General features: G+C 56.0%; 1 protein-coding gene across 41 annotated transcripts in view; it reads right to left on the bottom strand.

Moving 5' to 3' along the window:
- The window catches only part of ADGRG1 (adhesion G protein-coupled receptor G1), a 44,978-nt gene that overhangs the window by 13,380 nt on the left and 11,010 nt on the right, over positions 1 to 20,588 (bottom strand). For 8 of the 41 annotated variants that reach the window (XM_054668047.1, XM_016928564.3, XM_016928563.3 and 5 more), the window contains exons 2-4: positions 9,719 to 9,836; positions 968 to 1,066; positions 9 to 431 (exon numbers count right to left, since the gene is read on the bottom strand). In XM_054668047.1, the coding sequence (XP_054524022.1) occupies positions 9 to 431; positions 968 to 1,031 (487 nt within the window). In that variant the 5' untranslated portion in view covers positions 1,032 to 1,066; positions 9,719 to 9,836. 41 annotated transcript variants of the gene reach the window in all.

Raw genomic sequence — 20,588 nt, 5'->3', positions numbered from 1 at the left:
TGCCTTACTGTGGAAGGAGAAGGTGAAGCTGGCGGCACTGGGCAGGCTGATGTTCTGAGGGCTCCACCAGGAGGTGACAGAAGTGGCTAACAGCGGGGGGCCCTGAGCCAGGCTCTCCTCCTGGTGCTGGAAGCAGAGGAGGCTAGAGGCTTTGTCACTCAGCAAGAAGTCACGCTTCCCATAGAGAAGATGTAATCTCCCAGCATGTCGGTTCCAGTAGAGGCAGAAGTGGTAGAGGCCCCTGGGGTCAGGGAAGGATTGGGAAGCAGGGTGGGCTGCAGGGAAAGGGGCATGGACTGTGAGGGCCTCTTCGGAGTTCTCGATGGAGATGCGCAGGTCTGGTGTGGGTTTGTAGTGGAGGCTGCTCCTGTGTGTCTGGTTCCGCTGGCTGCAGAAGCGAAAGTCTTCCCTGTGGCCCCTGCCGTGGGCACCTGAGGAGGCAGAGGCTGCAGATGGGACCCCGTGGCAGGGGCTGACCAGAGGCATGGAAGGGGACAGGACCTAGGCTGAGTACATGTGAACCTGGAGGAGATTCACACACATTCCAAGGGTCTACAAAAATGTGTTAGTCTTTCCCACTCAAAACTTATCAGCATCAAACTATAAAAAGAGGAAACTGAAAACGAATAGTAATTTCAAGGGGAAAACATATTTTTAACAGCAATGAAGTATTTAATGAGGCCATGGCTGACATAGACGGTTGTGCAGGTGGTACACTGCACCAGAATGCTCTGGCTGCAGAGGTGAGTGGGGCCAGTACCCCATCCATATTCCATACCCTAAGCTGTGCACTACAGGGCTGCACCTGCCAGAAGGAAGGAGTGTCTTTTGCTTTTCTCCAAGGTATCCTCCACTAGACGAGCTGTAACTGCCTAAAGGAGTTAGCATGTGTGCTGGCAGCCACCCTAGGCACAGGGGCATTTTAACGTAAGTTCCAACAGCCCAGGGCACCCCTGGGAAGACCTGCCTTGGACCAGGAAGAGCAGACTCAGCAGGAACAGTGTCGTCTGCAGCAGCGACTGGGCAGTCATTTTCCTCCGACGGAGTCACTCTTGGAAGTCACCACCTGGAAGAGGTCAGGAGTGTTAGCTGGGAGTGTGGACTGTGTGGTGGTTGGGCTGGCCCTGCAGAAGAGGAGGCCAGTGTGGCATGGATGTGGGAGGTGAGGTGGGGAAGCAAGTGTGGAAAAAGCCCATGGACCTCCCCAGAGCGGCCAGAGGCCGCTCCCCAAGAGACAGTGAGGCCAGGCGTGGTGACTTATGTCTGTAATCCCAGCGCTTTGGGAGGCTGAGAAAGGAGGATCGCTTGAGCACAGGAATTCAGACCAGCCTGGGCAACACAGTGAGACCCTATCTCTACAATAAATAAACAAAATTAGCCAGGCATGGCGGTGCATGCCTGTGGTCCCAGCTACTAGGGAGGCTGAGGTGGAAGGATCACTTGAGCCCAGGAGGTCGAGGCTGCAGTGAGCTATAACTGCGCCACTGCACTCCAGCCTGGGTGACAGAGTGAGACCCTGCTTTAAAAAAAAAAAAGGCGGGGGAGTGGCTGTCCAGAGTCCAGCTGAGTTCCAGTCTCAGTTCCACCTTTTGCCCGCTGCAGGACCTTGTGTAAGTCACTCAAAATCGGGCTAATCATAGTACCTCCCTCCTGAACCCAGAGTGACGGGATTATCTTATCTAGAATCTGGCATGAGGGTTCTACCTGGAACCGTCACCACCTTGCCCCTCCAGGCCCGGAGGGAACACAGAAAAAAGGGGGCTCCCAGAGTTCTCCCCAGCTACCTCCCTATCATCATTCCTGAGACCTAGCTCAGAGGACACCTCCTCCAGGAAGCCCTCCTCAACTCCCTCCAGAGTCAGTCCCAGCCTCCTTTGGTTCACACCACTGGCCAAAGCCCCTCCCCACCCCCAGTAGCCTCCTCCAGGTAGTGGGAGACGTGCATTCCCTCCTCCTTGGTCAGCCAGGGAGCACCTGATCCATCTCTGTGGGCAGGCCCTGGCTGTACAGAGGTTGCTGGATAAAGGCTGTGGGGATGGACAGTGAAGGAACTAAAGGATCAATGCATCCGCGACGCCCTCTACAGGAGCCAGAGGGGAAGGGCGCTTCCTATCATGACCGCCAGGGGGAGCCAGTACCCAGGGTCCAGAGCATCTGGAACAGCAAAGGGACCACGGTTTCTGCTGGGGACAAGGACTCGGTATTGCCCCGCCCTGGCAAGGATGGAGCAAATCTGACCCCCTAAGCTCTCTATTAGCTGAGCGGCTACTATCTGCCAGCCTCTGTGTTGACCCGTCCCACCCCTGCATCTGCATTGATTCTCACTCCAACCCTCTGAAGTGGGCACTGCTGTTGACCCATTGCACAGATGGAGAACCTGAGGCCCATGGAGTTAAATGACTTGCCCAAAAATGCTCCCGAGGCCAGGGGCTTTCCCGGCCTGGTCAGGACTGTAGTGCCTGGCAGGGAACCTGTGGCCCTGGCACTTGTAGACTTGCCAGAAGACTTGGCCCTCCCTATGGCCAGCTGGCCCTGTGGCAGAGCTGGATGCTCACAGACACAGACAGAACCTCATCCTGCGTGGCGCGGCAGCTGGCCACAGTGACAGAGGCAGTCATCAGCCACAAGCCGGAGAACACACGTGGAGTCTGAGTTTAAGAGAAACCAAGGAGGACTTTCAGGAAGAGGTGGCTTTTGAACCAAATCATTGAGAGCAGCATTAAAAGGAGGGGTGTCCCAGGCAGGAGCTCAATGTCTCCTTCCTGGGCCAGTCCTCCCTCAAATAAACCTGGCCCCTTCGACTGAGAGCCAGTTCCCTGCGTCCCACCATGTGGAATGGAAGCCCAATTTCTCAGGCCTTGTCAGTTCAGTCGTAGGTCAAATAGGCTCATCATCTTGCCCTGGTGGCATCACAGAGCCCTTTGAGAAGAAGGATGTGAAAGTGTTTTAGGGAAGGGCACCATTTCCCAGGTTGTGATTTGTAAGCATTTTGATTCCTTTTGAAACTGCCTCCTGCCACCTCTGACCACTGGAAGGAAACCCAACATCCGGGGACAGGGACATGTCCCTTCCAGACCCCCTCTTTCCTTCTGTTTCCTGTCAGTCTCTGTTGCTGTCCCACTCTGATTGTCAGTTCAAATGCCACTTCCTCCAAGCAGCCCCTCACTGCTACCACCACTCCCTACCTGTAAACTCGAAGCTGACAAATCATTTGGAGAATTTGGATCCAAGGCCCAAAGAGGGCCAGTGACCTCTTGAGGTCACATAGCAAGCAAGGAAGGAACTGGCCAGAATCCATGCATCTCCCTGGCTTACTGACCTTCAAAGTGAGCCTTCACTGTCAGTAGTCATGGCTGAAGGACAAAGCGGAACCACCGCGTCACTTCAGCCCTCCTGGATTGGCCCTTGAGAGTAAAGGAGGGGAGTACAGGTAGTGAGCTCCCCATCATTGGAAGGAAACAAGTGAAGCAACAACATGGGGTTCCATGGAAGAAATCCAGACACACACAAGGGACCAACTGTCCCCGCCACTTCCTGAGTCATCCCCACTCCACCTCAGCTGTTTGAACAACTACTCCAAGGTGGACAGCCCTGGCTCCATTAACATGCTTGAGGCTTGAGGGGAGGGGCTGGCTGGCTTCCTTTAACCCATGGGGTAGACTCTAGAGCCAGACTGCCTGAGTTCAAATCCTGACTCCCTTACTAGCTGTGTGTCCTTGGGCTAGTTACTCACCTTCTCTGAGCCTCGCTTTCCTCACTAGTAAAGAAGAATAAAGAAGTCAACCTCACCTCAAAGATCATTGTGAGAATTAAATGAATTGATACCTGTAAACGGCTTAGAGGCAGGTGCCATCAGTCTCAGCTAAGTATCTCTGTACTTTCTAAACAGCTCATGCCTGCCCCTAACTCAGCCCCCTGGGCCTGTCACAGGCCCCTCCTCCCTGTTTCCCCCTCTTCCCGTACGGCCCCCAGCAACCAGCTCACCCACCAGAGCACCTTGAGGAGAAATTCTTAGAGCATGAAGCTTCCTTTCCGGGAGAGTGCAATGGAAGGTTAAACCCCACCCAGAAAACTTCCCTCCTCCAGAAGCCCGTTGGGGCAGGAGAGCTGGGCTGGGGACAAGAAAGTTGCCACGCAGATTGGGCAGGGGGACACTGTCACGCTTGTCCGCTTAGTGCCCCTCCTTCATCCCTGCCTATGCCACCCCTCCAGGTCTGCCCCACGCACACACACCTGCCACCTGCCCACCCACCCACCCAGGCACCAGGTATGTAGCATGAGTCTCCACACAGACCCCTGGGGACTGACCTGTCTCTGTCTCTGGAGCCGCAGAACCCCAGCGCTACAGGCCCTCAGCCATCAGGTGTTCAGTACCAACCACGGCCCCACAGGCAAGGGCCTTGCCTCTGCTCACACAGAGCCAGAGGGAGTGGCTGAGCAGGGGGCATTCTAGCAACACCCCCACAACGATAATGTTAGTGGTGACATCCATGTTATCACACCAAACCCTCAGAACCACCCTGTGATACGGGTCCCACTGCTACCATTTTACAGATGCAGACACTGAGGCTGGGGAAGGCTGTGTGTTCTGAGATCACACGGGCGTGGTGCCAAGTCTCCCCCTCCTTGTAGAGCTGGCATTGGTAAAGGCCCCAGAGATGCACATCCTTCCCAACTCCCCGGCTTTAGAATCCCCCCAAAGGGAAGGAGAGGAGAATGGAGAGTAGCACAGAGAATCCAGCCTGGGATAGAGGGTGCTGGGGCTGAGGCCCACGGAAGCCCCTACAACCCCCAGCTTCCAGAGCAGCCGCCCTTGACCTCAGACCTTCCGTAAGCACACACAGGACAGAACAGGCCAGTCCAGTCTGACACAATGGGGGCCACATCATGGGGTTCCCCAAGGATCCAGCAGAGTGGAAGGTGGCCAGGGTTTGTCTGAGCTGAGACCCCACCCCACCACCAGCCCATCCCCCACCCCACCCCCAGGGCTCCAGCTCCAGACCTGGCTCAGCCCTGCCCCTCTGCACGGTGGGCAGTGGGGACCCACGGCTCGCTTTCTCCCGAGGGGCCTGAGTCACTTCCGTGTGGAGCCACGAGTCACCGCTGCCCAGGCCAAGCTCCTGGAAAACCCATTTCCTCAGAGGATGGAGGTGGAAGTTGAGTGGACAGGACCTGGACGGCTCTGGGATTAACCCTTCCCGGGCAGGCGCCTCTCTGCTGTCTCCTGCCGGGAAGACCCACGAACCTGGCCATCCACTGCTTCCTTCTTCCCTTTACACACAGTGGCCACTGCCCGCCCCCGAGCACAGGCATCCCACCCACAGACCTTTGCCCCTTGGTGTCCCTTTGCCTTGGATAGCACTTAGCCCCGTGACATTCCGCTCATCTTTGAGACGAGCTAAGACAAGTCCTCCCCGTGAAGCCTCACCTACCCGTCCATTCCTTGCCAAAATTAACGCATGTTCCTGCTGGCCCACAACCCACCCTCAACACAACACGCCCCCCATTGCCACAGGCGCTCACATCAGAGGCTCCCAAGCCTGCCGGTGGGTCAGACCTTCCTCTGGGAGTGAGCTGAAATGCAGATTCACAGTCCCGGCCCAAAGAGGGTCTGATGGGGTGGGCTTGGGAGCTTGGCTTTAACAAGCATCCCGTTGATGGACATACTGCAGGCTTGGGAACCACGGGCTTATGAACCAGGGAAAGGCACCAGCAGCCCTGGTTTAGAGATGGTCAGAGAGAGGAGGGACTGGCCCCGCATCCCTCAGCTGCTAGATGGCAAGGCCTGGACTCAGGGCCAGGGCAGCCTGCGTTCCAGCACTCTCTTCCCTGCCCTGTGACGCAGACCCATCAGGCTCCTCTGTGGCTCCCCCAGCATTTAGCGGGGCCCTGGAAGGGGCTTCCTGAAAGACATCAGGAGAAGGGCAGGCATCAGGCTGGGGGGTGGTAGGGTGGGAAGGGAGCCAAGGAGGGAGGAACGAGGGAGCCCCGGAGGCAATCTCCAGGTTCCAGCCTAGTCTTGCCCACCTGGAGGCCTTCCCCTCAAATGGGCCCTCGCTGGGAGAGGCAGAGGGGAAGACCCCCCCTGCTCAACTTCCACTGCCCTAGCTCCCCTCCCGTCCGCAACTGCTCTCCTGTGGGCTGCTGGGGCACAACACTGAGCTGCTGAGCCTTTGGAAGCAAGGATTTGGCCCAGGGGGTCGGGCGGCAGGGTGAGGATGAACTCCTGCGAGTTACACAGGCATGTGGGTGTGTGTGCGTGTGCATGAGTGTGTGTGCATGAGTGTGTGATGAGTATGTGTGCCCATGCATGAGTGTGCATATGTGTGTGTGCATGGGGGTGTGTGCCCATGCATGTGTGTGATCAGTGTGTGCCCGTGCATGAGTGTGTGCGTGTGCATGTGTATGGAGTGATGAGTGTGTGTGCCCATGCATGAGTGTGCATGTGTGTGTGCATGGGTGTGTGTGCCCTGCATGAGTGTGTGATCAGTGTGTGCATGTGCATGAGTGTGTGAGGAGTGATGTGTGTGCCCATGCATGAGTGTGCATATGTGTGTGTGCATGGGTGTGTGCCCGTGCATACGTGTGTGATCAGTGTGTGCCCGTGCATGAGTGTGTGATCAGTGTGTGCCCGTGCATGAGTGTGTGCTTGTGCATGAGTGTGTGAGGAGTGTGTGATGAGTATGTGCCCATGCATGAGTGTGCATGTGTGTGCGTGCATGGGTGTGTGCCCTTGCATGAGTGTGTGATAAGTGTGTGTGCCTGTGCATGAGTGTCCGTGTGTGCGTGCGCATGTGTGATGAGTGTGTGTGCCCATGCATGAGTATGCATGTGTGTGTGCGTGGGTGTGTGTGCCCTTGCATGAGTGTGTGATCAGTGTGTGTGCCTGTGCATGAGTGTCCGTGTGTGCGTGCGCATGTGTGATGAGTGTGTGCCCATGCATGAGTATGCATGTGTGTGTGCATGGGTGTGTGTGCCCGTGCATGAGTGTGTGCATGTGCATGAGTGTGTGAGGAATGTGTGATGAGTGTGTGCCCATGCATTAGTGTGCATGTATGTGTGTGCGCATGGGTGTGTGCCTGTGCATGAGTGTGTGATCAGTGTGTGTGCCCATGCATGAATGTCCTTGTGTGCATGAGTGTGTGATGAGTGTGTGTGCCCGTGCATGAGTGTGCATGTGTGTGCGTGAGTGTGTGTGCATGACTGCGTGTGCCCGTGCATACACAGGGATGCATGGGGCCAGGAGGAGAAAGCAAGAGAAGGCGGGGAGCTCCGCAGAGGAACAGACTTCAAAGCTGGGAAGGGGACAGGGAGGGCGGGGCACAGTGCGAAGAGCAGGGCTCTTGCAGGTGTTTCCTCCATGGTGGGTGGGGTGGCGTCTGAGAGGACCCTCCCTCCAACGGTTTCCAAACTTTTTTAATAAAAGTAAATCTTACTTGGAAATAGCATGTACCCAACAGCTCAAAGTAGACACCCCTGTCAGACCCAGGTGGCACTCAGGGCTACGCCCCACCCCCAGCCCAGTCCCCCCACCCCTCAGCCGCACCCATGGGTCCTGGGATAACAGCTTGCAAAGGCAGAAGCACTCTCCTCCCCTATTCCCACTCCCCTCCCCCATTCCCACTCCCCAAGTGAGTGACTGAAGTCCAAGCTAGGTGACCACAGAGAGCTCCCCAAGAGGGGTATTCCAGGATCACTGGCAGAAGCAGAGTGACTTCAGTTTTCAGGAATTTTCCTACAATAAAGGAGAATAAAATGAAGCAAGCTGCCTGCCTCGGAGGCTGGCAGGTGCCCAGGCCTGGCCCACTCACTGCCCAGGGTGAGGCTCACACTCTTACACCAGACCTGCTGGACACCCCCCACCCCCCATACCACCAGCTCAGGCCTCACTGTCCCCATGGCTTCTGGTCCAACCAAGTGCTTGAGCCACAACACCCTCTGCCTGCCCAGACACACCCTGTGGGAAGAGTGACAAAGGGGAGAAGTTGGGGCACTCCCTGCCAGCCTGAGAGGGAAGGACCCACTCATAGGAAGGGACTCCAAGTCCTCCCAGAGAGTCAGTTGTCCAAAGCCAGCTGCCCTGCTGCCTCCCATATGTGGAACTGGGCATTTGCTTAAGAGGCCTCAGAGAAGCCAACATATAGTCATCCAGCCAGGAAGGAGCCTGGCCTTGGATGCTCCCACCTCCAAGCCTTTGCACACACTGGTCCTCCTCCCTGTGATGACAACCTTGTGACACGTCTGTGAGAGTCCCAGTGTCCTGGCCTCAGGGCCCCACATCCTCCCAGTCCCCATGCCTGGCAGGACACCAGATGATGAGTGGGACTAAACAGGGGTCTTATCTGGTGCAGTGAAAAGGGCCCTGGAATCCAGGGAGATTCTAAGAGGAGAGGGAGGATCACAGCTTCCACTCACCAAGTGCTCAATTAGCCGCTGGCATCCTGCAAAGCACTTGGCAAAAAATTAATTGTTCAATCCTCACAGTAACCCTATGAGCAGAGCCCATGAATCATGCAATCCTCGCAGCAACTTGGTGAAGCAAATGCTATCAGTGTCCCCACTTTAGGAAACTGAAGCCCAAAGAGGTTAAGTAATGCCCAAGATCACACAGCAAATAAGCAGGAAAGCCGGGACTCAAACTCAGGTCCGCCTAACCTCCAAGCCCAAACTTTTAGCCATTGTGGTCTTCTGAGTTCTTTCTCTTCTCTGGGACTCAGTCTCCCCATCTTTACCATGAGGTAACTTGCCAAAGCACTTTCAGGGAGCACTAGTCCCCAGATTAGAGAAATGCTTGTGGGCCATACTTTCTGTTGTATATTAGCATATCAAAGGCTCTGATAAGTCCTGCAGGAAAGAAACCCATAAAGCTTGGTTGGGCAGTTTCCCAACCCAACATGAAGGTAGAGCCTTTTTTGCATGGACACCTGTTATCCACATGGAAAAAAGCTCTCAGAAATCTTGACGCCACACAGAAGCCTGCCAGCACCTCCAGCCCCCTCCCCTCCCTTCCCCTTTGAGCTGTCCCAAAGGTCATTAGCTAGCATGAGATGAGCTAGAGGAGACACTTAGGCATTCCCCAGGGCCACTCATCATCATCCCTGACACTTCCAGGAAAGAGGTCCCTGGTGAGCCTGGGGTATATTCAGGCCTATCCCACCTCCCTTCGGCCGGCAGCACCAGCTCGTGGGGAAAAGGGCACTGCCAGGCCTGTCCCAGGTGTGCCATTCCATTAAAGTTGGCCGTGGCCAGCTGGGCCTGTGACTTCATCTCAAGCAGCTAAGACACTCAGGATGTTGGAAAAGAGAGAGAAAGAATATGAGGATGCAAGAGTTTTAGGAGATGAGAATCAAAGTCTCTTAGAATTTTGGAATTGAAGCCAGGGGTAGTAGTGCTTGCCTGTAGTACCAGCTACTTGGGAGGCTGAGGCAAGAGAATTGCTTGAGCCCAGGAGTTTGAGGCTGCAGTGAGCTATGATCATGCCACAGTACTCAAGCCTGGGTGACAGAGTGAGACCTTGTCTCTAAATACAAATTAACAAAAAAAAGAAAAGAAGAATTTTGGAGGCCAGGCACGGCGACTCACGCCTGTAATCCCAGCACTTTGGGAAGCCAAGGTGGGCAGATCATTTGAGGCCAGGAATTCGAGACCAGTCTGGCCAACACAGTGAAACCCTATCTCTAAACAAACAAACAAAATTACTGGGCATAGTGGCACACACCTGTAATCGCAGCTACTCGGGAGGCTGAGGCATGAGAATCACTTGAACCCGGGAGGTGGAGGTTACGATGAGCCAAGATCACACCACTGCACTCCAGCCTGTGTGACAGAGCGAGACCCTGTCTCAAAAAAAAAAAAAAAAAAAAAAAAGGACTTTTAGAATTGATTGAAGAGACTTAGAACCTAAAGGAGAAACAGGGATTAGGAAGGCACTGGGGACACCAGCCTGTCTTGAAGGGACCTCAAAGAGCCAAAGAGCCAGCAGTCCGAAGACTCTGGTGCCAGGCCTGTTCAGCTTATGCTCCTGGGGTGGTCTGCAGCCACGTAGAGGTTCATGGCCAGGTCTCCACCTGGCCATCTCCAAGGAGCAGCTGAGGCCAGCCTCCTGGGCGCCAGGGCACACACCAGTCAGTACCTGCCCAGGGAATGTACATGCCTAGAGCAGGGGTGGCAGGAGTTAGGGGCATAAGGTTCAGACAAGCTCTGCAGCCAACTGGAATCTTGAGGCCAGCCTGTCCCTTCTCTGGGCCTTATTTTCTCCTCTGTCAAGTGGGCAACTCTGATGTTTGTCCCCTGACTGCCTTCTCTGCAGCCAGGGCCCTCCAGGCTCCCGCAGGCTTCAGGATGCCTACAGGTAAGAACAGAGCTTACCTCCAAGCTGGTAGCAAGGGACAAAGAGGACGCTGAGCCGTCTCCCCTGCCCCCTCTAGACTGTCTTCCCTCTCAAACCACAGCCGGACCTCAGTTGTCTGGCTGAGGTTCCCCTTCCCTATCTGTGTTCCCACGTTGCCCAAGGCCAGGCCCGCAAGGTCAGCCCAGTCACCTCCCTCCTTGCTTAGCAGTTCAACTACCCCAGGTCTGGCAAACTCCCATCTTTGGAGCACAGGACACTTAGCATTCCCAGGCTGGCCACCAACCCTCCCTTTCTTTTTTCCTCCCCCTCCTCGAGGTCCTGGATCACTGGCTGAGGGGCCGAGAGCACCCTCCCCTACTAAGTAGGCTGAGTAGAACAAAGTTCTCCCCTACCAAGGCTGGGGGCCCGAGCCTGGCTGTGCCTGGGCCCCGTCCAGGGAAGGGAAGTAGAAGCACTGAGTTCCATCCCCGCTCCTGAGCACACAGCACAGCATCACTGACCATCAGGGGTTGCACACCCCGCAGGCGGGGTGCTCACCACCTCCAGTGACACAACTATGTTCATTAAGCTCTTTGAAAATGCAAGACAAGATTGTGAGCTTTTTACACATGTTCACACATTTAAGCTTCCTCAAAACCCTTGAGACAAGTACCATCACACCCACTCAACAAATAAGGCCAGCGAGGCCCAGGGAGGTCAAGTTACCTGCCCGAGGTCACACAGCTAGCAAGTAATGAAGATTGGATGCGAACCCAGGGCTGGCTCCAGGACACACGCTGTTCATCTGCAAGCCTATTTCCCTCCTGAACTTACCTGACTCTTAGAAAGCACATCTCTTGAAAAGTCACAGTAAAGAAAGCTTCCAACAATGTGTTTCCATGGGTTCAGCCGGACGCCATCCTCCCAAGGGCCCAAATCAGGGGGCCCGTCAGAACTCACCCAGGTGACCTTGGATCCCAGCCCCACTGGTGGCTCTTTCCTGCACTTCCAGTCCCCTCACGCCCTGGACTTGTCAGAGGCTTGTTTCTGACACCGGGGTTGCAGCCCAGGGACCCAAAAGAATCTTCAGCAAGGGCTGGGCTGCAGGGACGGGTGTGGAGCTCTCACCCCCAACTATTTCCTTGTAGTTGAGGCTGCTGTCTTAAACTGCCCAAGTCCCTTGGAGTACCATCTGACCCCCCCAGGGTCCCTAGTGCCACCACACCCCCACCCACTGGCTACACCATCAATGTTGGGGAGAAGGGGAATGCAGGGGAGAGGAAAAAGATAAAGGGGAAGGGATGGGGAGGAAGGAGGGGAGCTGGAGGGGAAGGGGAGTGAAGGAGGAAGACAGGGGAGAAGTGGGGAGCAGGGAGAGGGAGCAGGAGTGAGAGGGACGGGGAGGAGGGGAGAGGAGGCGGGAGAATCGTACCTGGACTCCTTTGTGGCATCAGGCGGACTATAGATACATTAAGAACGTGCGTGGCAGATGAGGGGTTCTTGTTTGCAGGCAGTAGCCTGCGGGGCTGGTGGGTCAATGTCCCCCGACCACCTCTTTTCAAGAGGACAGAGACTTTGAAGCTGGGCCACCCCAGCCACTGCTCCCTCACTGGAGCTTCAAACAAAGGGGACAGCCAGGGAATAGAGGCTGAGAAGCCCCAGCCGCCAGCGCGGGAGAAGGGGCGCAGGTGACAGCAGCCCCTGGCAACCGTTGCCCTGGCAACCGTTGGCAGCTGCAGGGACTACGTCACACCCCGGCTCAGACCCAGCAAAGCAACGTGGCTCCGTAACTTGTCCTGTGCCCAAGTCCTCAACTCAGACGCTGCCCAGGCCAGACAGGGAGCTGGCAGGAGGGAGGGCAGGGGTTAGGACAGCGATTTATGGGGAGCCCCAGGGACACCTGCCTGTCTTGAAGGGACCACAAAGAGCCAGAGCTTCCAATTTCTCGAGAGAGGCAGAGCCCCAGGTTTTTACATGAAATCTGCAAATTTGTCAACATTGACTTTAAAACCAAATCTTTTTTTTTTTCTCAGAGTTTCGCTCTTTCGCCCAGGCTGTAGTGCAGTGGCGTGATCTCAGCTCACTGCAACCTCAGCCTTCCAGTTTCAAGCGATTCTCCTGCCTCAGCCTCCCGAGTAGCTGGGACTACAGGTGCCCACCACCATGCCCAGCTAATTTTTGTATTTTTAGTAGAGACAGGGTTTCACTATGCTGGCCAGGCTGGTCTCGAACTCCTGACCTCATGATATGCCCGCCTCGGCCTCCCAAAGTGCTGGGATTACAGGTGTGAGCCACCGCGCCTGGCCCAAAACCAAATCTTTTTAGAACCCAGTGCAGGCCACCCAGTAACCAAATTATGCCTAACAGTAGCTGGATTTGCTTCTGGAAGCTGCCAGCCTGTGGCCCTGCCCTCAAAACAAGCTGAACACCCTCTAATCCCACCACTGGCTTCCACCACTTGCTTTTGTGAGCATAATGTGTGCATCATATTTCTCTGAAAACTCCTTAGGGTCCACCTCCTCCAGGAAGCCTTCTCAGATTGCCACAGCCTACCAAGAATCCCCCTTCTGAGTTAGCCCTAGGCCTGGAGGTTCCTCCTGGCTTCCTTCTAGAGCTCCCGGGGGGCTAGGAGCTCAGATTCTCTTTTGCCAGTCTGGGGAGGGAGGAAAATAGAGGCAGAGCTTCTGAAACTCCTACTGTGTGCCAGGAACTACACTGGGCATTTTGGAGATCCATTTCTACCACTCTGCAAGGTTAGCCCTAGGGGACCCACCTTACAGATTGGGAAACAGAGGCTCGGGGGATGTGACTTGCTGTGAGCCACCTAGCTGGTAAGGGAAGGGTATGGAATTTAAATGGAGATTTTCTCTGGGACATGAAGCTATCAAGACCAGTTGTCCATCTGGCACTTGGTTAATCCCTAACTCTCCCCCACGTTCAATGCTCAGCCAACTTTATTTGAACATCTCCAGTGACAGGGAGCTCGCTCTCTTCCAAGAGGGCACATTCCTTTGATCTCTAAGTTTTTCATACCCACTGAGTCAAAGGGAAAAGGACATAAAAACTGTGGTACGCCCCAGACAGGGCACAGAAAAGAACCAGGGGTTAGAACCCCCACCGAGGTTTTCGGTTCCAGGCCAGCAGATAGGGTGGGGTTGCTCAGGGGTGCAAAAGGTCCTGGGGTCTCAGTCAACCAGCTACAAGCACTTTCTCAGAGCACAAGTGGGGAACCCCACTGGCAATCACGTTCTGAGGGGAGTCCAACAGAGGAAGGGGCTTTGGGATGATTTCTGGCAGAGGCCATGGGAAAGGCAGCAGGGGCTTGGGGCTGAGGGGATGGTGTCTCTGCAACTCCCCTTCTCCCCCGCCCCTCCGTGGAGCAGAGCCAGGAGGCAGCTTCAGTCAGGAGGCTGCTATTGTCTCACTGCAGGCCCAGAGCTGGGTCCCATTCAGGCCCTATTTTTGGCCCCCGGAGGAAGAGGAAAAGAAAGCAAAGAAAGGACTTGCTGTTCTCTGGTGAAACCTTCTCCCGGAAAGGCTCACAGGGCTTGCTGGCCGGAGAAGGCAGCCTCTGTTGCATCAAAGGATCCTGTGCTTAAAGGGAGCTGGCAAGGGGCTGTGGTTCAGGGGACCTGGGGGGAGGTACAGACGAGGCACACCACGCCTTTTACATACACTTGGCACTCACAACAGCAACCCAGAGAAACAGAGGCACAGCTTCCCCAGCCCCACCCATAGTCCCTAAACATCCCACTCATGGTAATAATAAAAATAACTGCAATAGCTCATTGCTGCCCAGAGCCAAAAGCCAAAGCACTGTCTTACTTCACACCTACAACATTCCCGACCAGGGTCGGGGCAGGGACTGAAATGATGAAGCTCATTTTGTAAGTCAGAGAACTGAGGCTCAGGGAGCAGCAAGACTGCTGAAATCACAAGCCAGTGACCACAAGCCTACTCCCATCCCCCAGCCTTACGCCACCCCATCCCTTCCTTGCAGTCGCCAACTCCAGCCACTCTAGACTTCTGTCCTCAGACACACCTCAGGGTCTTTGCGTGCACTTTTCCCTCAGCATAGCACATCCTTTCCAGGACCCTTTCCCTGACTGCCTCCTTCTCAGGCCTCAATTCAAATGTCCCTTCCTCTGAGAAGCCTTCCATGACCACCCAATTAAAATTATCTTCCGTATCCATCATTCGCTTCCATGTGATTTATTACCCGTATGGCACCCAACACTGACATGACTCTGCCATTTGCTTACCTGTTATCCCTTGCTCAGCTTTGCTGTCTCACCTGTCTTGCTCACCACCTGCATCTCCAGTACCTAGCACAGTGCTTGGTCCATAGAAGATCCCCAGTGACTGCTGGATGAGTAAATGAAGACTGAGACGGAGCTGGGACTCTAACCCAGGCAGGCAGGCTCCACACCTCTTCCCAAAAGGAGCCATTCCTGATAGATACTAGATAGCCATTCCTGATAGAAGATCTAGAAGATCCAACCCAAAAGTGCCACTCAGGCTATGTGAGGGGTAGGGGATAGGGGATGGAGAGGGTTCGAGCACTGAGCCATCTCCACTCTCCAGCATCTAACAGGATCAGGAGCACACACACCTCTGCCGGCTGCTTGGCCAGAGAAGGGTTCCCAAGACTGTGCATAGCCTGATAGGATCTGAAACACAAGGCAAACTCCCCTTTGCTTTCCTGATAAAGGCTCTGAGAAGTCCCACAGCACAGAAGCCTGGGAGCGCATGCCTTTCCTATGCCACTGGGGCCACAGACAGCTTTAATGGCTGCTGGATTTGAAGATGTCTGAGATTCCATCTGAATCTGTGAGCACTGAACCTTGGATTTTCTCTCTACATTAAAGCAAAATTACCACCCCCAAGACCCTCAAAGGCCCACTCCTGTGGTTCGGGCCTAAGGGGAGCCCAGGTAGCAGATGTGCAAAGAAAAGTGGGTCCCGTTCCCATTGCTGCAGACCCCAAGCTCCCACCTGGGCTCCCCACGGGCTCTCCAAGGTCAAGCAAGGAGGAGAAAGGGCACGTGCCTATGGCCATGGGGTCCTGCGGTCTAGCAGGCTGGGGGTGGGGTGTGTCCCGAGGACTAGTCTGCAGACTCACGAGGCACAGCTGGGGCAGGGCAGGGAGCCACGTACAAGTGCAAACCATAGGATATGCACTTGGCCTCCCATGCTTCCAGGGCCACTCTATGAGGAGGTACTATCATTCCCATTTTATAGCAGGGACACAGGGACACGGAGCTTGCCCAGGGACACAGAGCTCGTAAAACTGGATCCAAAGGAGCATGGTGCACTCCTTTCCCTGGGCTGCCTCTGTTGTCCTGCATGCCCTGGCAACGACACGGAGAGTCAGCAGCAGCTACTCCATAGAGAGGGAAAGGGAGGCTCAGAGGGGCTGAGCCACAGGGCCCAAAGCCTCACGGCCCAGGGAACAGGGGCGGGGTTGGACCTTGCTCACTCTTGTGCTCACGTGGTTTGCAAACACTACCGTCCTTCCTAGATGGCAATCACTAAAGGTTCTGACTCCAGTTTCCCAAACCCAGGTAGGGAGACAGAGACGGGACCCTGGGGCATGCCACCACCTGCTGCAGGATCTCCATGAAGAGACACTGGCTGTCCTCCCCCACCATGGCTGGCAAGGGTGCTGCACTGGTCCCAGCTCCCACCACCTCCACTTAAGGTGCCAGGAGGCAGGCAGGAGAGGAGCTGGAGGACAGACCGTGTGCACCTGGTCCCCTAGGTGTGCGCACAGGTGGCAGAGTCCCCCAGAAGGTGTGGCCAGCACAGCCATGGCATAGGATAAGTACAGCTTTGAGGAAGCTGTACACGAGGGTTTCTTCCAGCTTTGCCCACTGCCCATGGCTCTAGGCAGGTGGGGGGCAGGGGAAGTGCCATGGGGTCAGGAATGCCCCTATTCAGGTTCAAGCCTATTGGATAAGGGAGAGCAAGGGGTCCTGAAGATTCAGGAGGTGGGTGTCCTGACCCTCCTGACCTCCCTCAGCCTCTCCCTGTTCACTCCAGTCCTCTTCAGCTGGGTCCCTCTCCCCCTCTGCTCCCTCCCATCCAGCCCACTGAGCTATTTACACATGGACAGGGGTCTCTGAAGATGCATTCATGGCTTTCATGGTGGAGGTTCCTTGGAAGAACCTTGCCAGACAGCCAGGCTATGAAGAGGGTTTCTAGATAGAGGCACCACCTGCCCACAAGCATGGCCTGATGCAGCTAGAAAGACCCATGTGATGCTTAAGGACATAGCGACTCCGGGGAATGTGGGAATTGGGTGCCCATCTCCCCCAAGGCTAGGAAAGCTCAGGGCTGGAAGGAGCCATGAAGAGGAGCCCCATGCGATGCCAAAGTTGCTTCTGCAACTCCCCTGCCACACTTGAACACCTACAAAGGTGGGGAACTCACTACCTATCATGGGAATGGCCATCTGTGGTACTCTGGGAAAAAGTCCAGGCTAAGAGGCAGGAGACTGGGTTCGGGCTCTGCTACCACTGACTGCTCCGAGCTCTTGGGCCTGATTCCTCATCTGTGAAATGTGGATAAAGTTTCAAGTCTTAGAGGGCCAGCAGCACTCAAGATTGAATGAGGGTCTTTGTAGGCAGTGAAGTGTATGCCCCAGGGGTGGAAGTTGGGGCTGTGAGTCGCCCCTGAACTGTTTGGCCCGTGCCCAGATGGTGACACAGCAGAGGAGCAGTGGGCAGAGGGCACAGGGCTGAGCATGACTCAGGGGCCCCTGCCAGCCCCTGGGGCTCACCCCTAGCATCTGTCACCATCAAAGCAGGTGGGTCTGGGCAGTTGTCTGACCCCCTGCCACAGGGTCCGAGACCCAGGGTGCCAGCCACAGAGCCACACCCTGAGGCCCAGACTCAGCCAAGGACCCAGAAGGGGTCAGCTGCTCAGCCTAGCTCCCAGGGGCCTAGGGTGAACTCACCCAGCAGAGAAGTGACCACAGTGCCGTTCTGTCCCAGGAAACCAGCTCGACTGGAACCCAGGCCTCCTCTCCAGGGCTAGGGCCATGGCCTCTGGTCCTTTGAAAGGTCGGCGGTTCTGTGGGTAATGGCTCCAGCTCAGCTCCCCAGCCCAGGGTCACATTAACTCACTCCAAAACCTGGGTCAGGTCTCAGGTCTTGGGGAACATGAAGGAGCCCCAGGCTGGACAATGCCTCGGGGCAGCAGATCAAGACCCCAGGAATGGGCATGTCCAAAGGGGAAGCTGTCACAGGATTGGTGGTTTTCCTGGTAACATCCTGGGAGGATGGCACCATTGTTCCGGATAAAGTCTCCGATGCTCTCTAAGAACAAGGCTTGGTCATGGCCCAGAAGGGGCAATTACAATAGCACTTGAGGTGTGCCCAGCCCTGCACTCAGCACTTAAAATATAGAGGCTCACTTAACCCTCTCAAGATGCCATTACCATCCTCATGTTTACAATTAGGAAGACGAGGCACAGCGAGGTTAATATACCTGTCCCAGGCCACACAGCCAGTAGAGCTGGGACAGAATCAGGCAGCCCCAGAGCCCACACCCCTAACAGCCCACCTCGTGCTGCCTCTCCTAGGGGGCAGCCTGGCTGAGGGATGGAAAAGCAAAGGTCTGGGACAGCTGGGGACAGGGTCTGCGTCTCATGAGCCCCTATGACGTGTGGCTGTCTCGGTTCATCCCCACAAAGCCGCATTTAGGTATCAGAGACTTTCACAGCCCAAGTAATGAAGTTTTGAGAAATTCAGCCGCTTGCTCTAAGTCATTTTTCAAGGATTTGAGCCTAAGTCAATGACCCCACGACCTGGAAGATTAAACCTCCAGCTGAGGTTTAGGGAGAACCTCTTGAAGTCATGCACTGTGCTAGGTACATACTTTGCAGCCATTTTTGCCCCAAATTCCACAGCAACCCTGCAAAGGGATGTATTGTTATCTCCATTTACAGGCAGGGAAACGGGTCCAGAGAAGCTGTCATCTTTGGCAGTGGAATGCAAGTCTCCACAGCTCCTCTCAAAAGTCAGCTTTCCCCCGTGGGCCTTGAGCATCCAGGCTGGGGGTACTAGGAGGACAGAGACCTGGGGACGGGAGGGGAAAGGGCCTGGGAGGTGGCAGAGGCGGCTCTCTATCTCACTGTTCCTTGTTTTGGAGTTGGTGTAAGTGGCCCCGAGTCCGGGAAGCCAAGCCAGAGCCATTCACCGCAGAACTTTTCAGGCCACCAGGGTTGGGCTGGCTCTTGGACAGCAAGGCCATCTCCCCACCGCCAGGCCATCTCCCACTAATGCAGAGAGGCCTGTCCACTGGTGCCCGGAAGCACGCCAGCTCCTCCGGGGCTGAGCTTTTATCTCTGCCTGGAACTGCCAAGCATACCACAAACTGCCTGAGCCTGCGCAGGCGCCAGCTCGGGAGCCCGACGCCCACCACACTGGCCTCCTCACCAAAGCACGAGTCAGGCTGGAGGTGGGTGAGTGAGCTCCACTGGTGTCCAGGTGGCCGCAGCTCTCCCAGCAGTAGCGGGGGCAGGGAGAAGTGCTCACAGTTATTTCAGGTTATCTCTGGGCCTCAATACAGCCATCTGTCCAATGAGAGAGGTATTAAAAAAAGGCTTAACATTCCCACGTATGGGAAAGGCACTTTCCCATATGCTTTCCTATATCAACTCTCTTCATGCTCATAATAGCCTCTGAAGCAGATGTGATTGTGATCCACAGTTTACAGATGAGGAAACTGAGGCACAGGCCCATGTTCCCACAACCAGAGAGAAACAAAGCCAAGATTCTCCCTGGGCAAGCCACCCTTGCTGTCTGTATGGGCCCTGTCACCCTACAGGTGCGTGGATTTGGCAGTGGCAGGGGCAGGGTTCAAGACACGAGCATGTGCCTGGCTGGCTGAGGAGCCTCCTCTCCACCAAGGGACAAGAGCCCAAATTCTGGATCCCTAAAGATGTGGGGTTGCTCACTGGGTAAGCCTCCCCTGCCTCAGTGTCCTCATCTGAAAAGTGGGTGTCGTGGGCAAGGCACTGAGCCCAGGGCCTGGCAGAATCTGAGGTCAGGGAAGGTCCAGGATTGCTCCCATCCAGGCTGAGCCATCAGGGAACCAGGGAGAGTTTGGGGCTTAGCTGACCTCCTGCCAGGGCAGGCTGGCACTGGGCAGTGGTCAGAAAATGTGTGTCCCTTCCTACTCCCCAACCCTTGGCCCCTCTACCCAGCAGTCCAGACCTAAGACCAGAATCTACAGGGCTCCCCTGGGGGCCTCAAGGAGCCCCAGATGGGGCACCAGAGACAGGAGGAGGGGCAGGGTCTCAGCCGAGTGACGGCTCAGGAGAAAGGAAGCCTGGGAGGCTGAGGCCGTGCCACAGCCCCGCCCCACCCGGTTTGAGAGACCCCTTTGTGCCAGCCCGCCCCGCCCCCCATTTGCCATCTGCCCAGTTGCTGTGTCTGGTCACCCCTGACTGCTGGGTTTGCTCACATGATGTCCCCATCTGCTGTGAGTCAGAAGGCGGGGTCCACAGGGCCACCCCCAGCATGGGGACGGGGGCTGAGCCCTGCTCAAGCTCCAGTCTGGGAGGAGGAGGTGGTGCTGGGGTTCGGGGCTCTGTTGTCACACTCCCCTCTCCTCCCTACTTCCACCCGACTTCCCCACGGCCTCCTCCATGGCCTCTCTGGGAGCCCTGCCACATGGAAGCCCATCCCGCATCCCTGAAATGGCACAGCCCCCCAGACCCCACCTGCACACAGCTTCTGCACAGGTTGGCGGAACCCGCATCCCAGTCCGGCCGGAGGACAGTCCGCAGTGGTCCCTCCATGGCTGTCCTGCCCCCTCCTCGCACCTGCCTTTGTCATGCTGGGCCTTGCCAGGAGGCCAACCCCCACACCAACCCTGCTGCAGCTCTGCCACCTCTCTCCTGTCCTTCCCCTCGACTGGGCGCCACCTCCCCCTCGTCTCCCTCACACGTGGAGCTGCCCCCAAGCTTGAGCCTTAACCCAGCAGCCAGAGACTGGGACTGCCTGGCCAACCTCACACTGCACACCCATCCTGCCCCTCCCCGTCCTGCTGGGTTTGCAGCCTGGGCCCCCAGCCCCACACAGCACCTGCCTGGCGAGTCCTCCTGCCTCTCTTCCCCACCACCCCCCCCCCACACACAGAGCAGATTGAGACCTGCTGGCCTGGCTCATCAAGTCCCATGAAATGACCCATGCCAGGGGTCCGGTATCACCCTCCCCGTGGTCCCCAGCTTGTATCATTCCCCAAATGTT

This window comes from Pan troglodytes, chromosome 18, assembly GCF_028858775.2.
Source record: "Pan troglodytes isolate AG18354 chromosome 18, NHGRI_mPanTro3-v2.0_pri, whole genome shotgun sequence".
In the NCBI taxonomy this organism is placed as follows: Eukaryota; Metazoa; Chordata; class Mammalia; order Primates; family Hominidae; genus Pan; species Pan troglodytes.
Note: the sequence above shows the minus strand (reverse complement) of the source record. Positions and strands in the feature narration are given on the sequence as shown.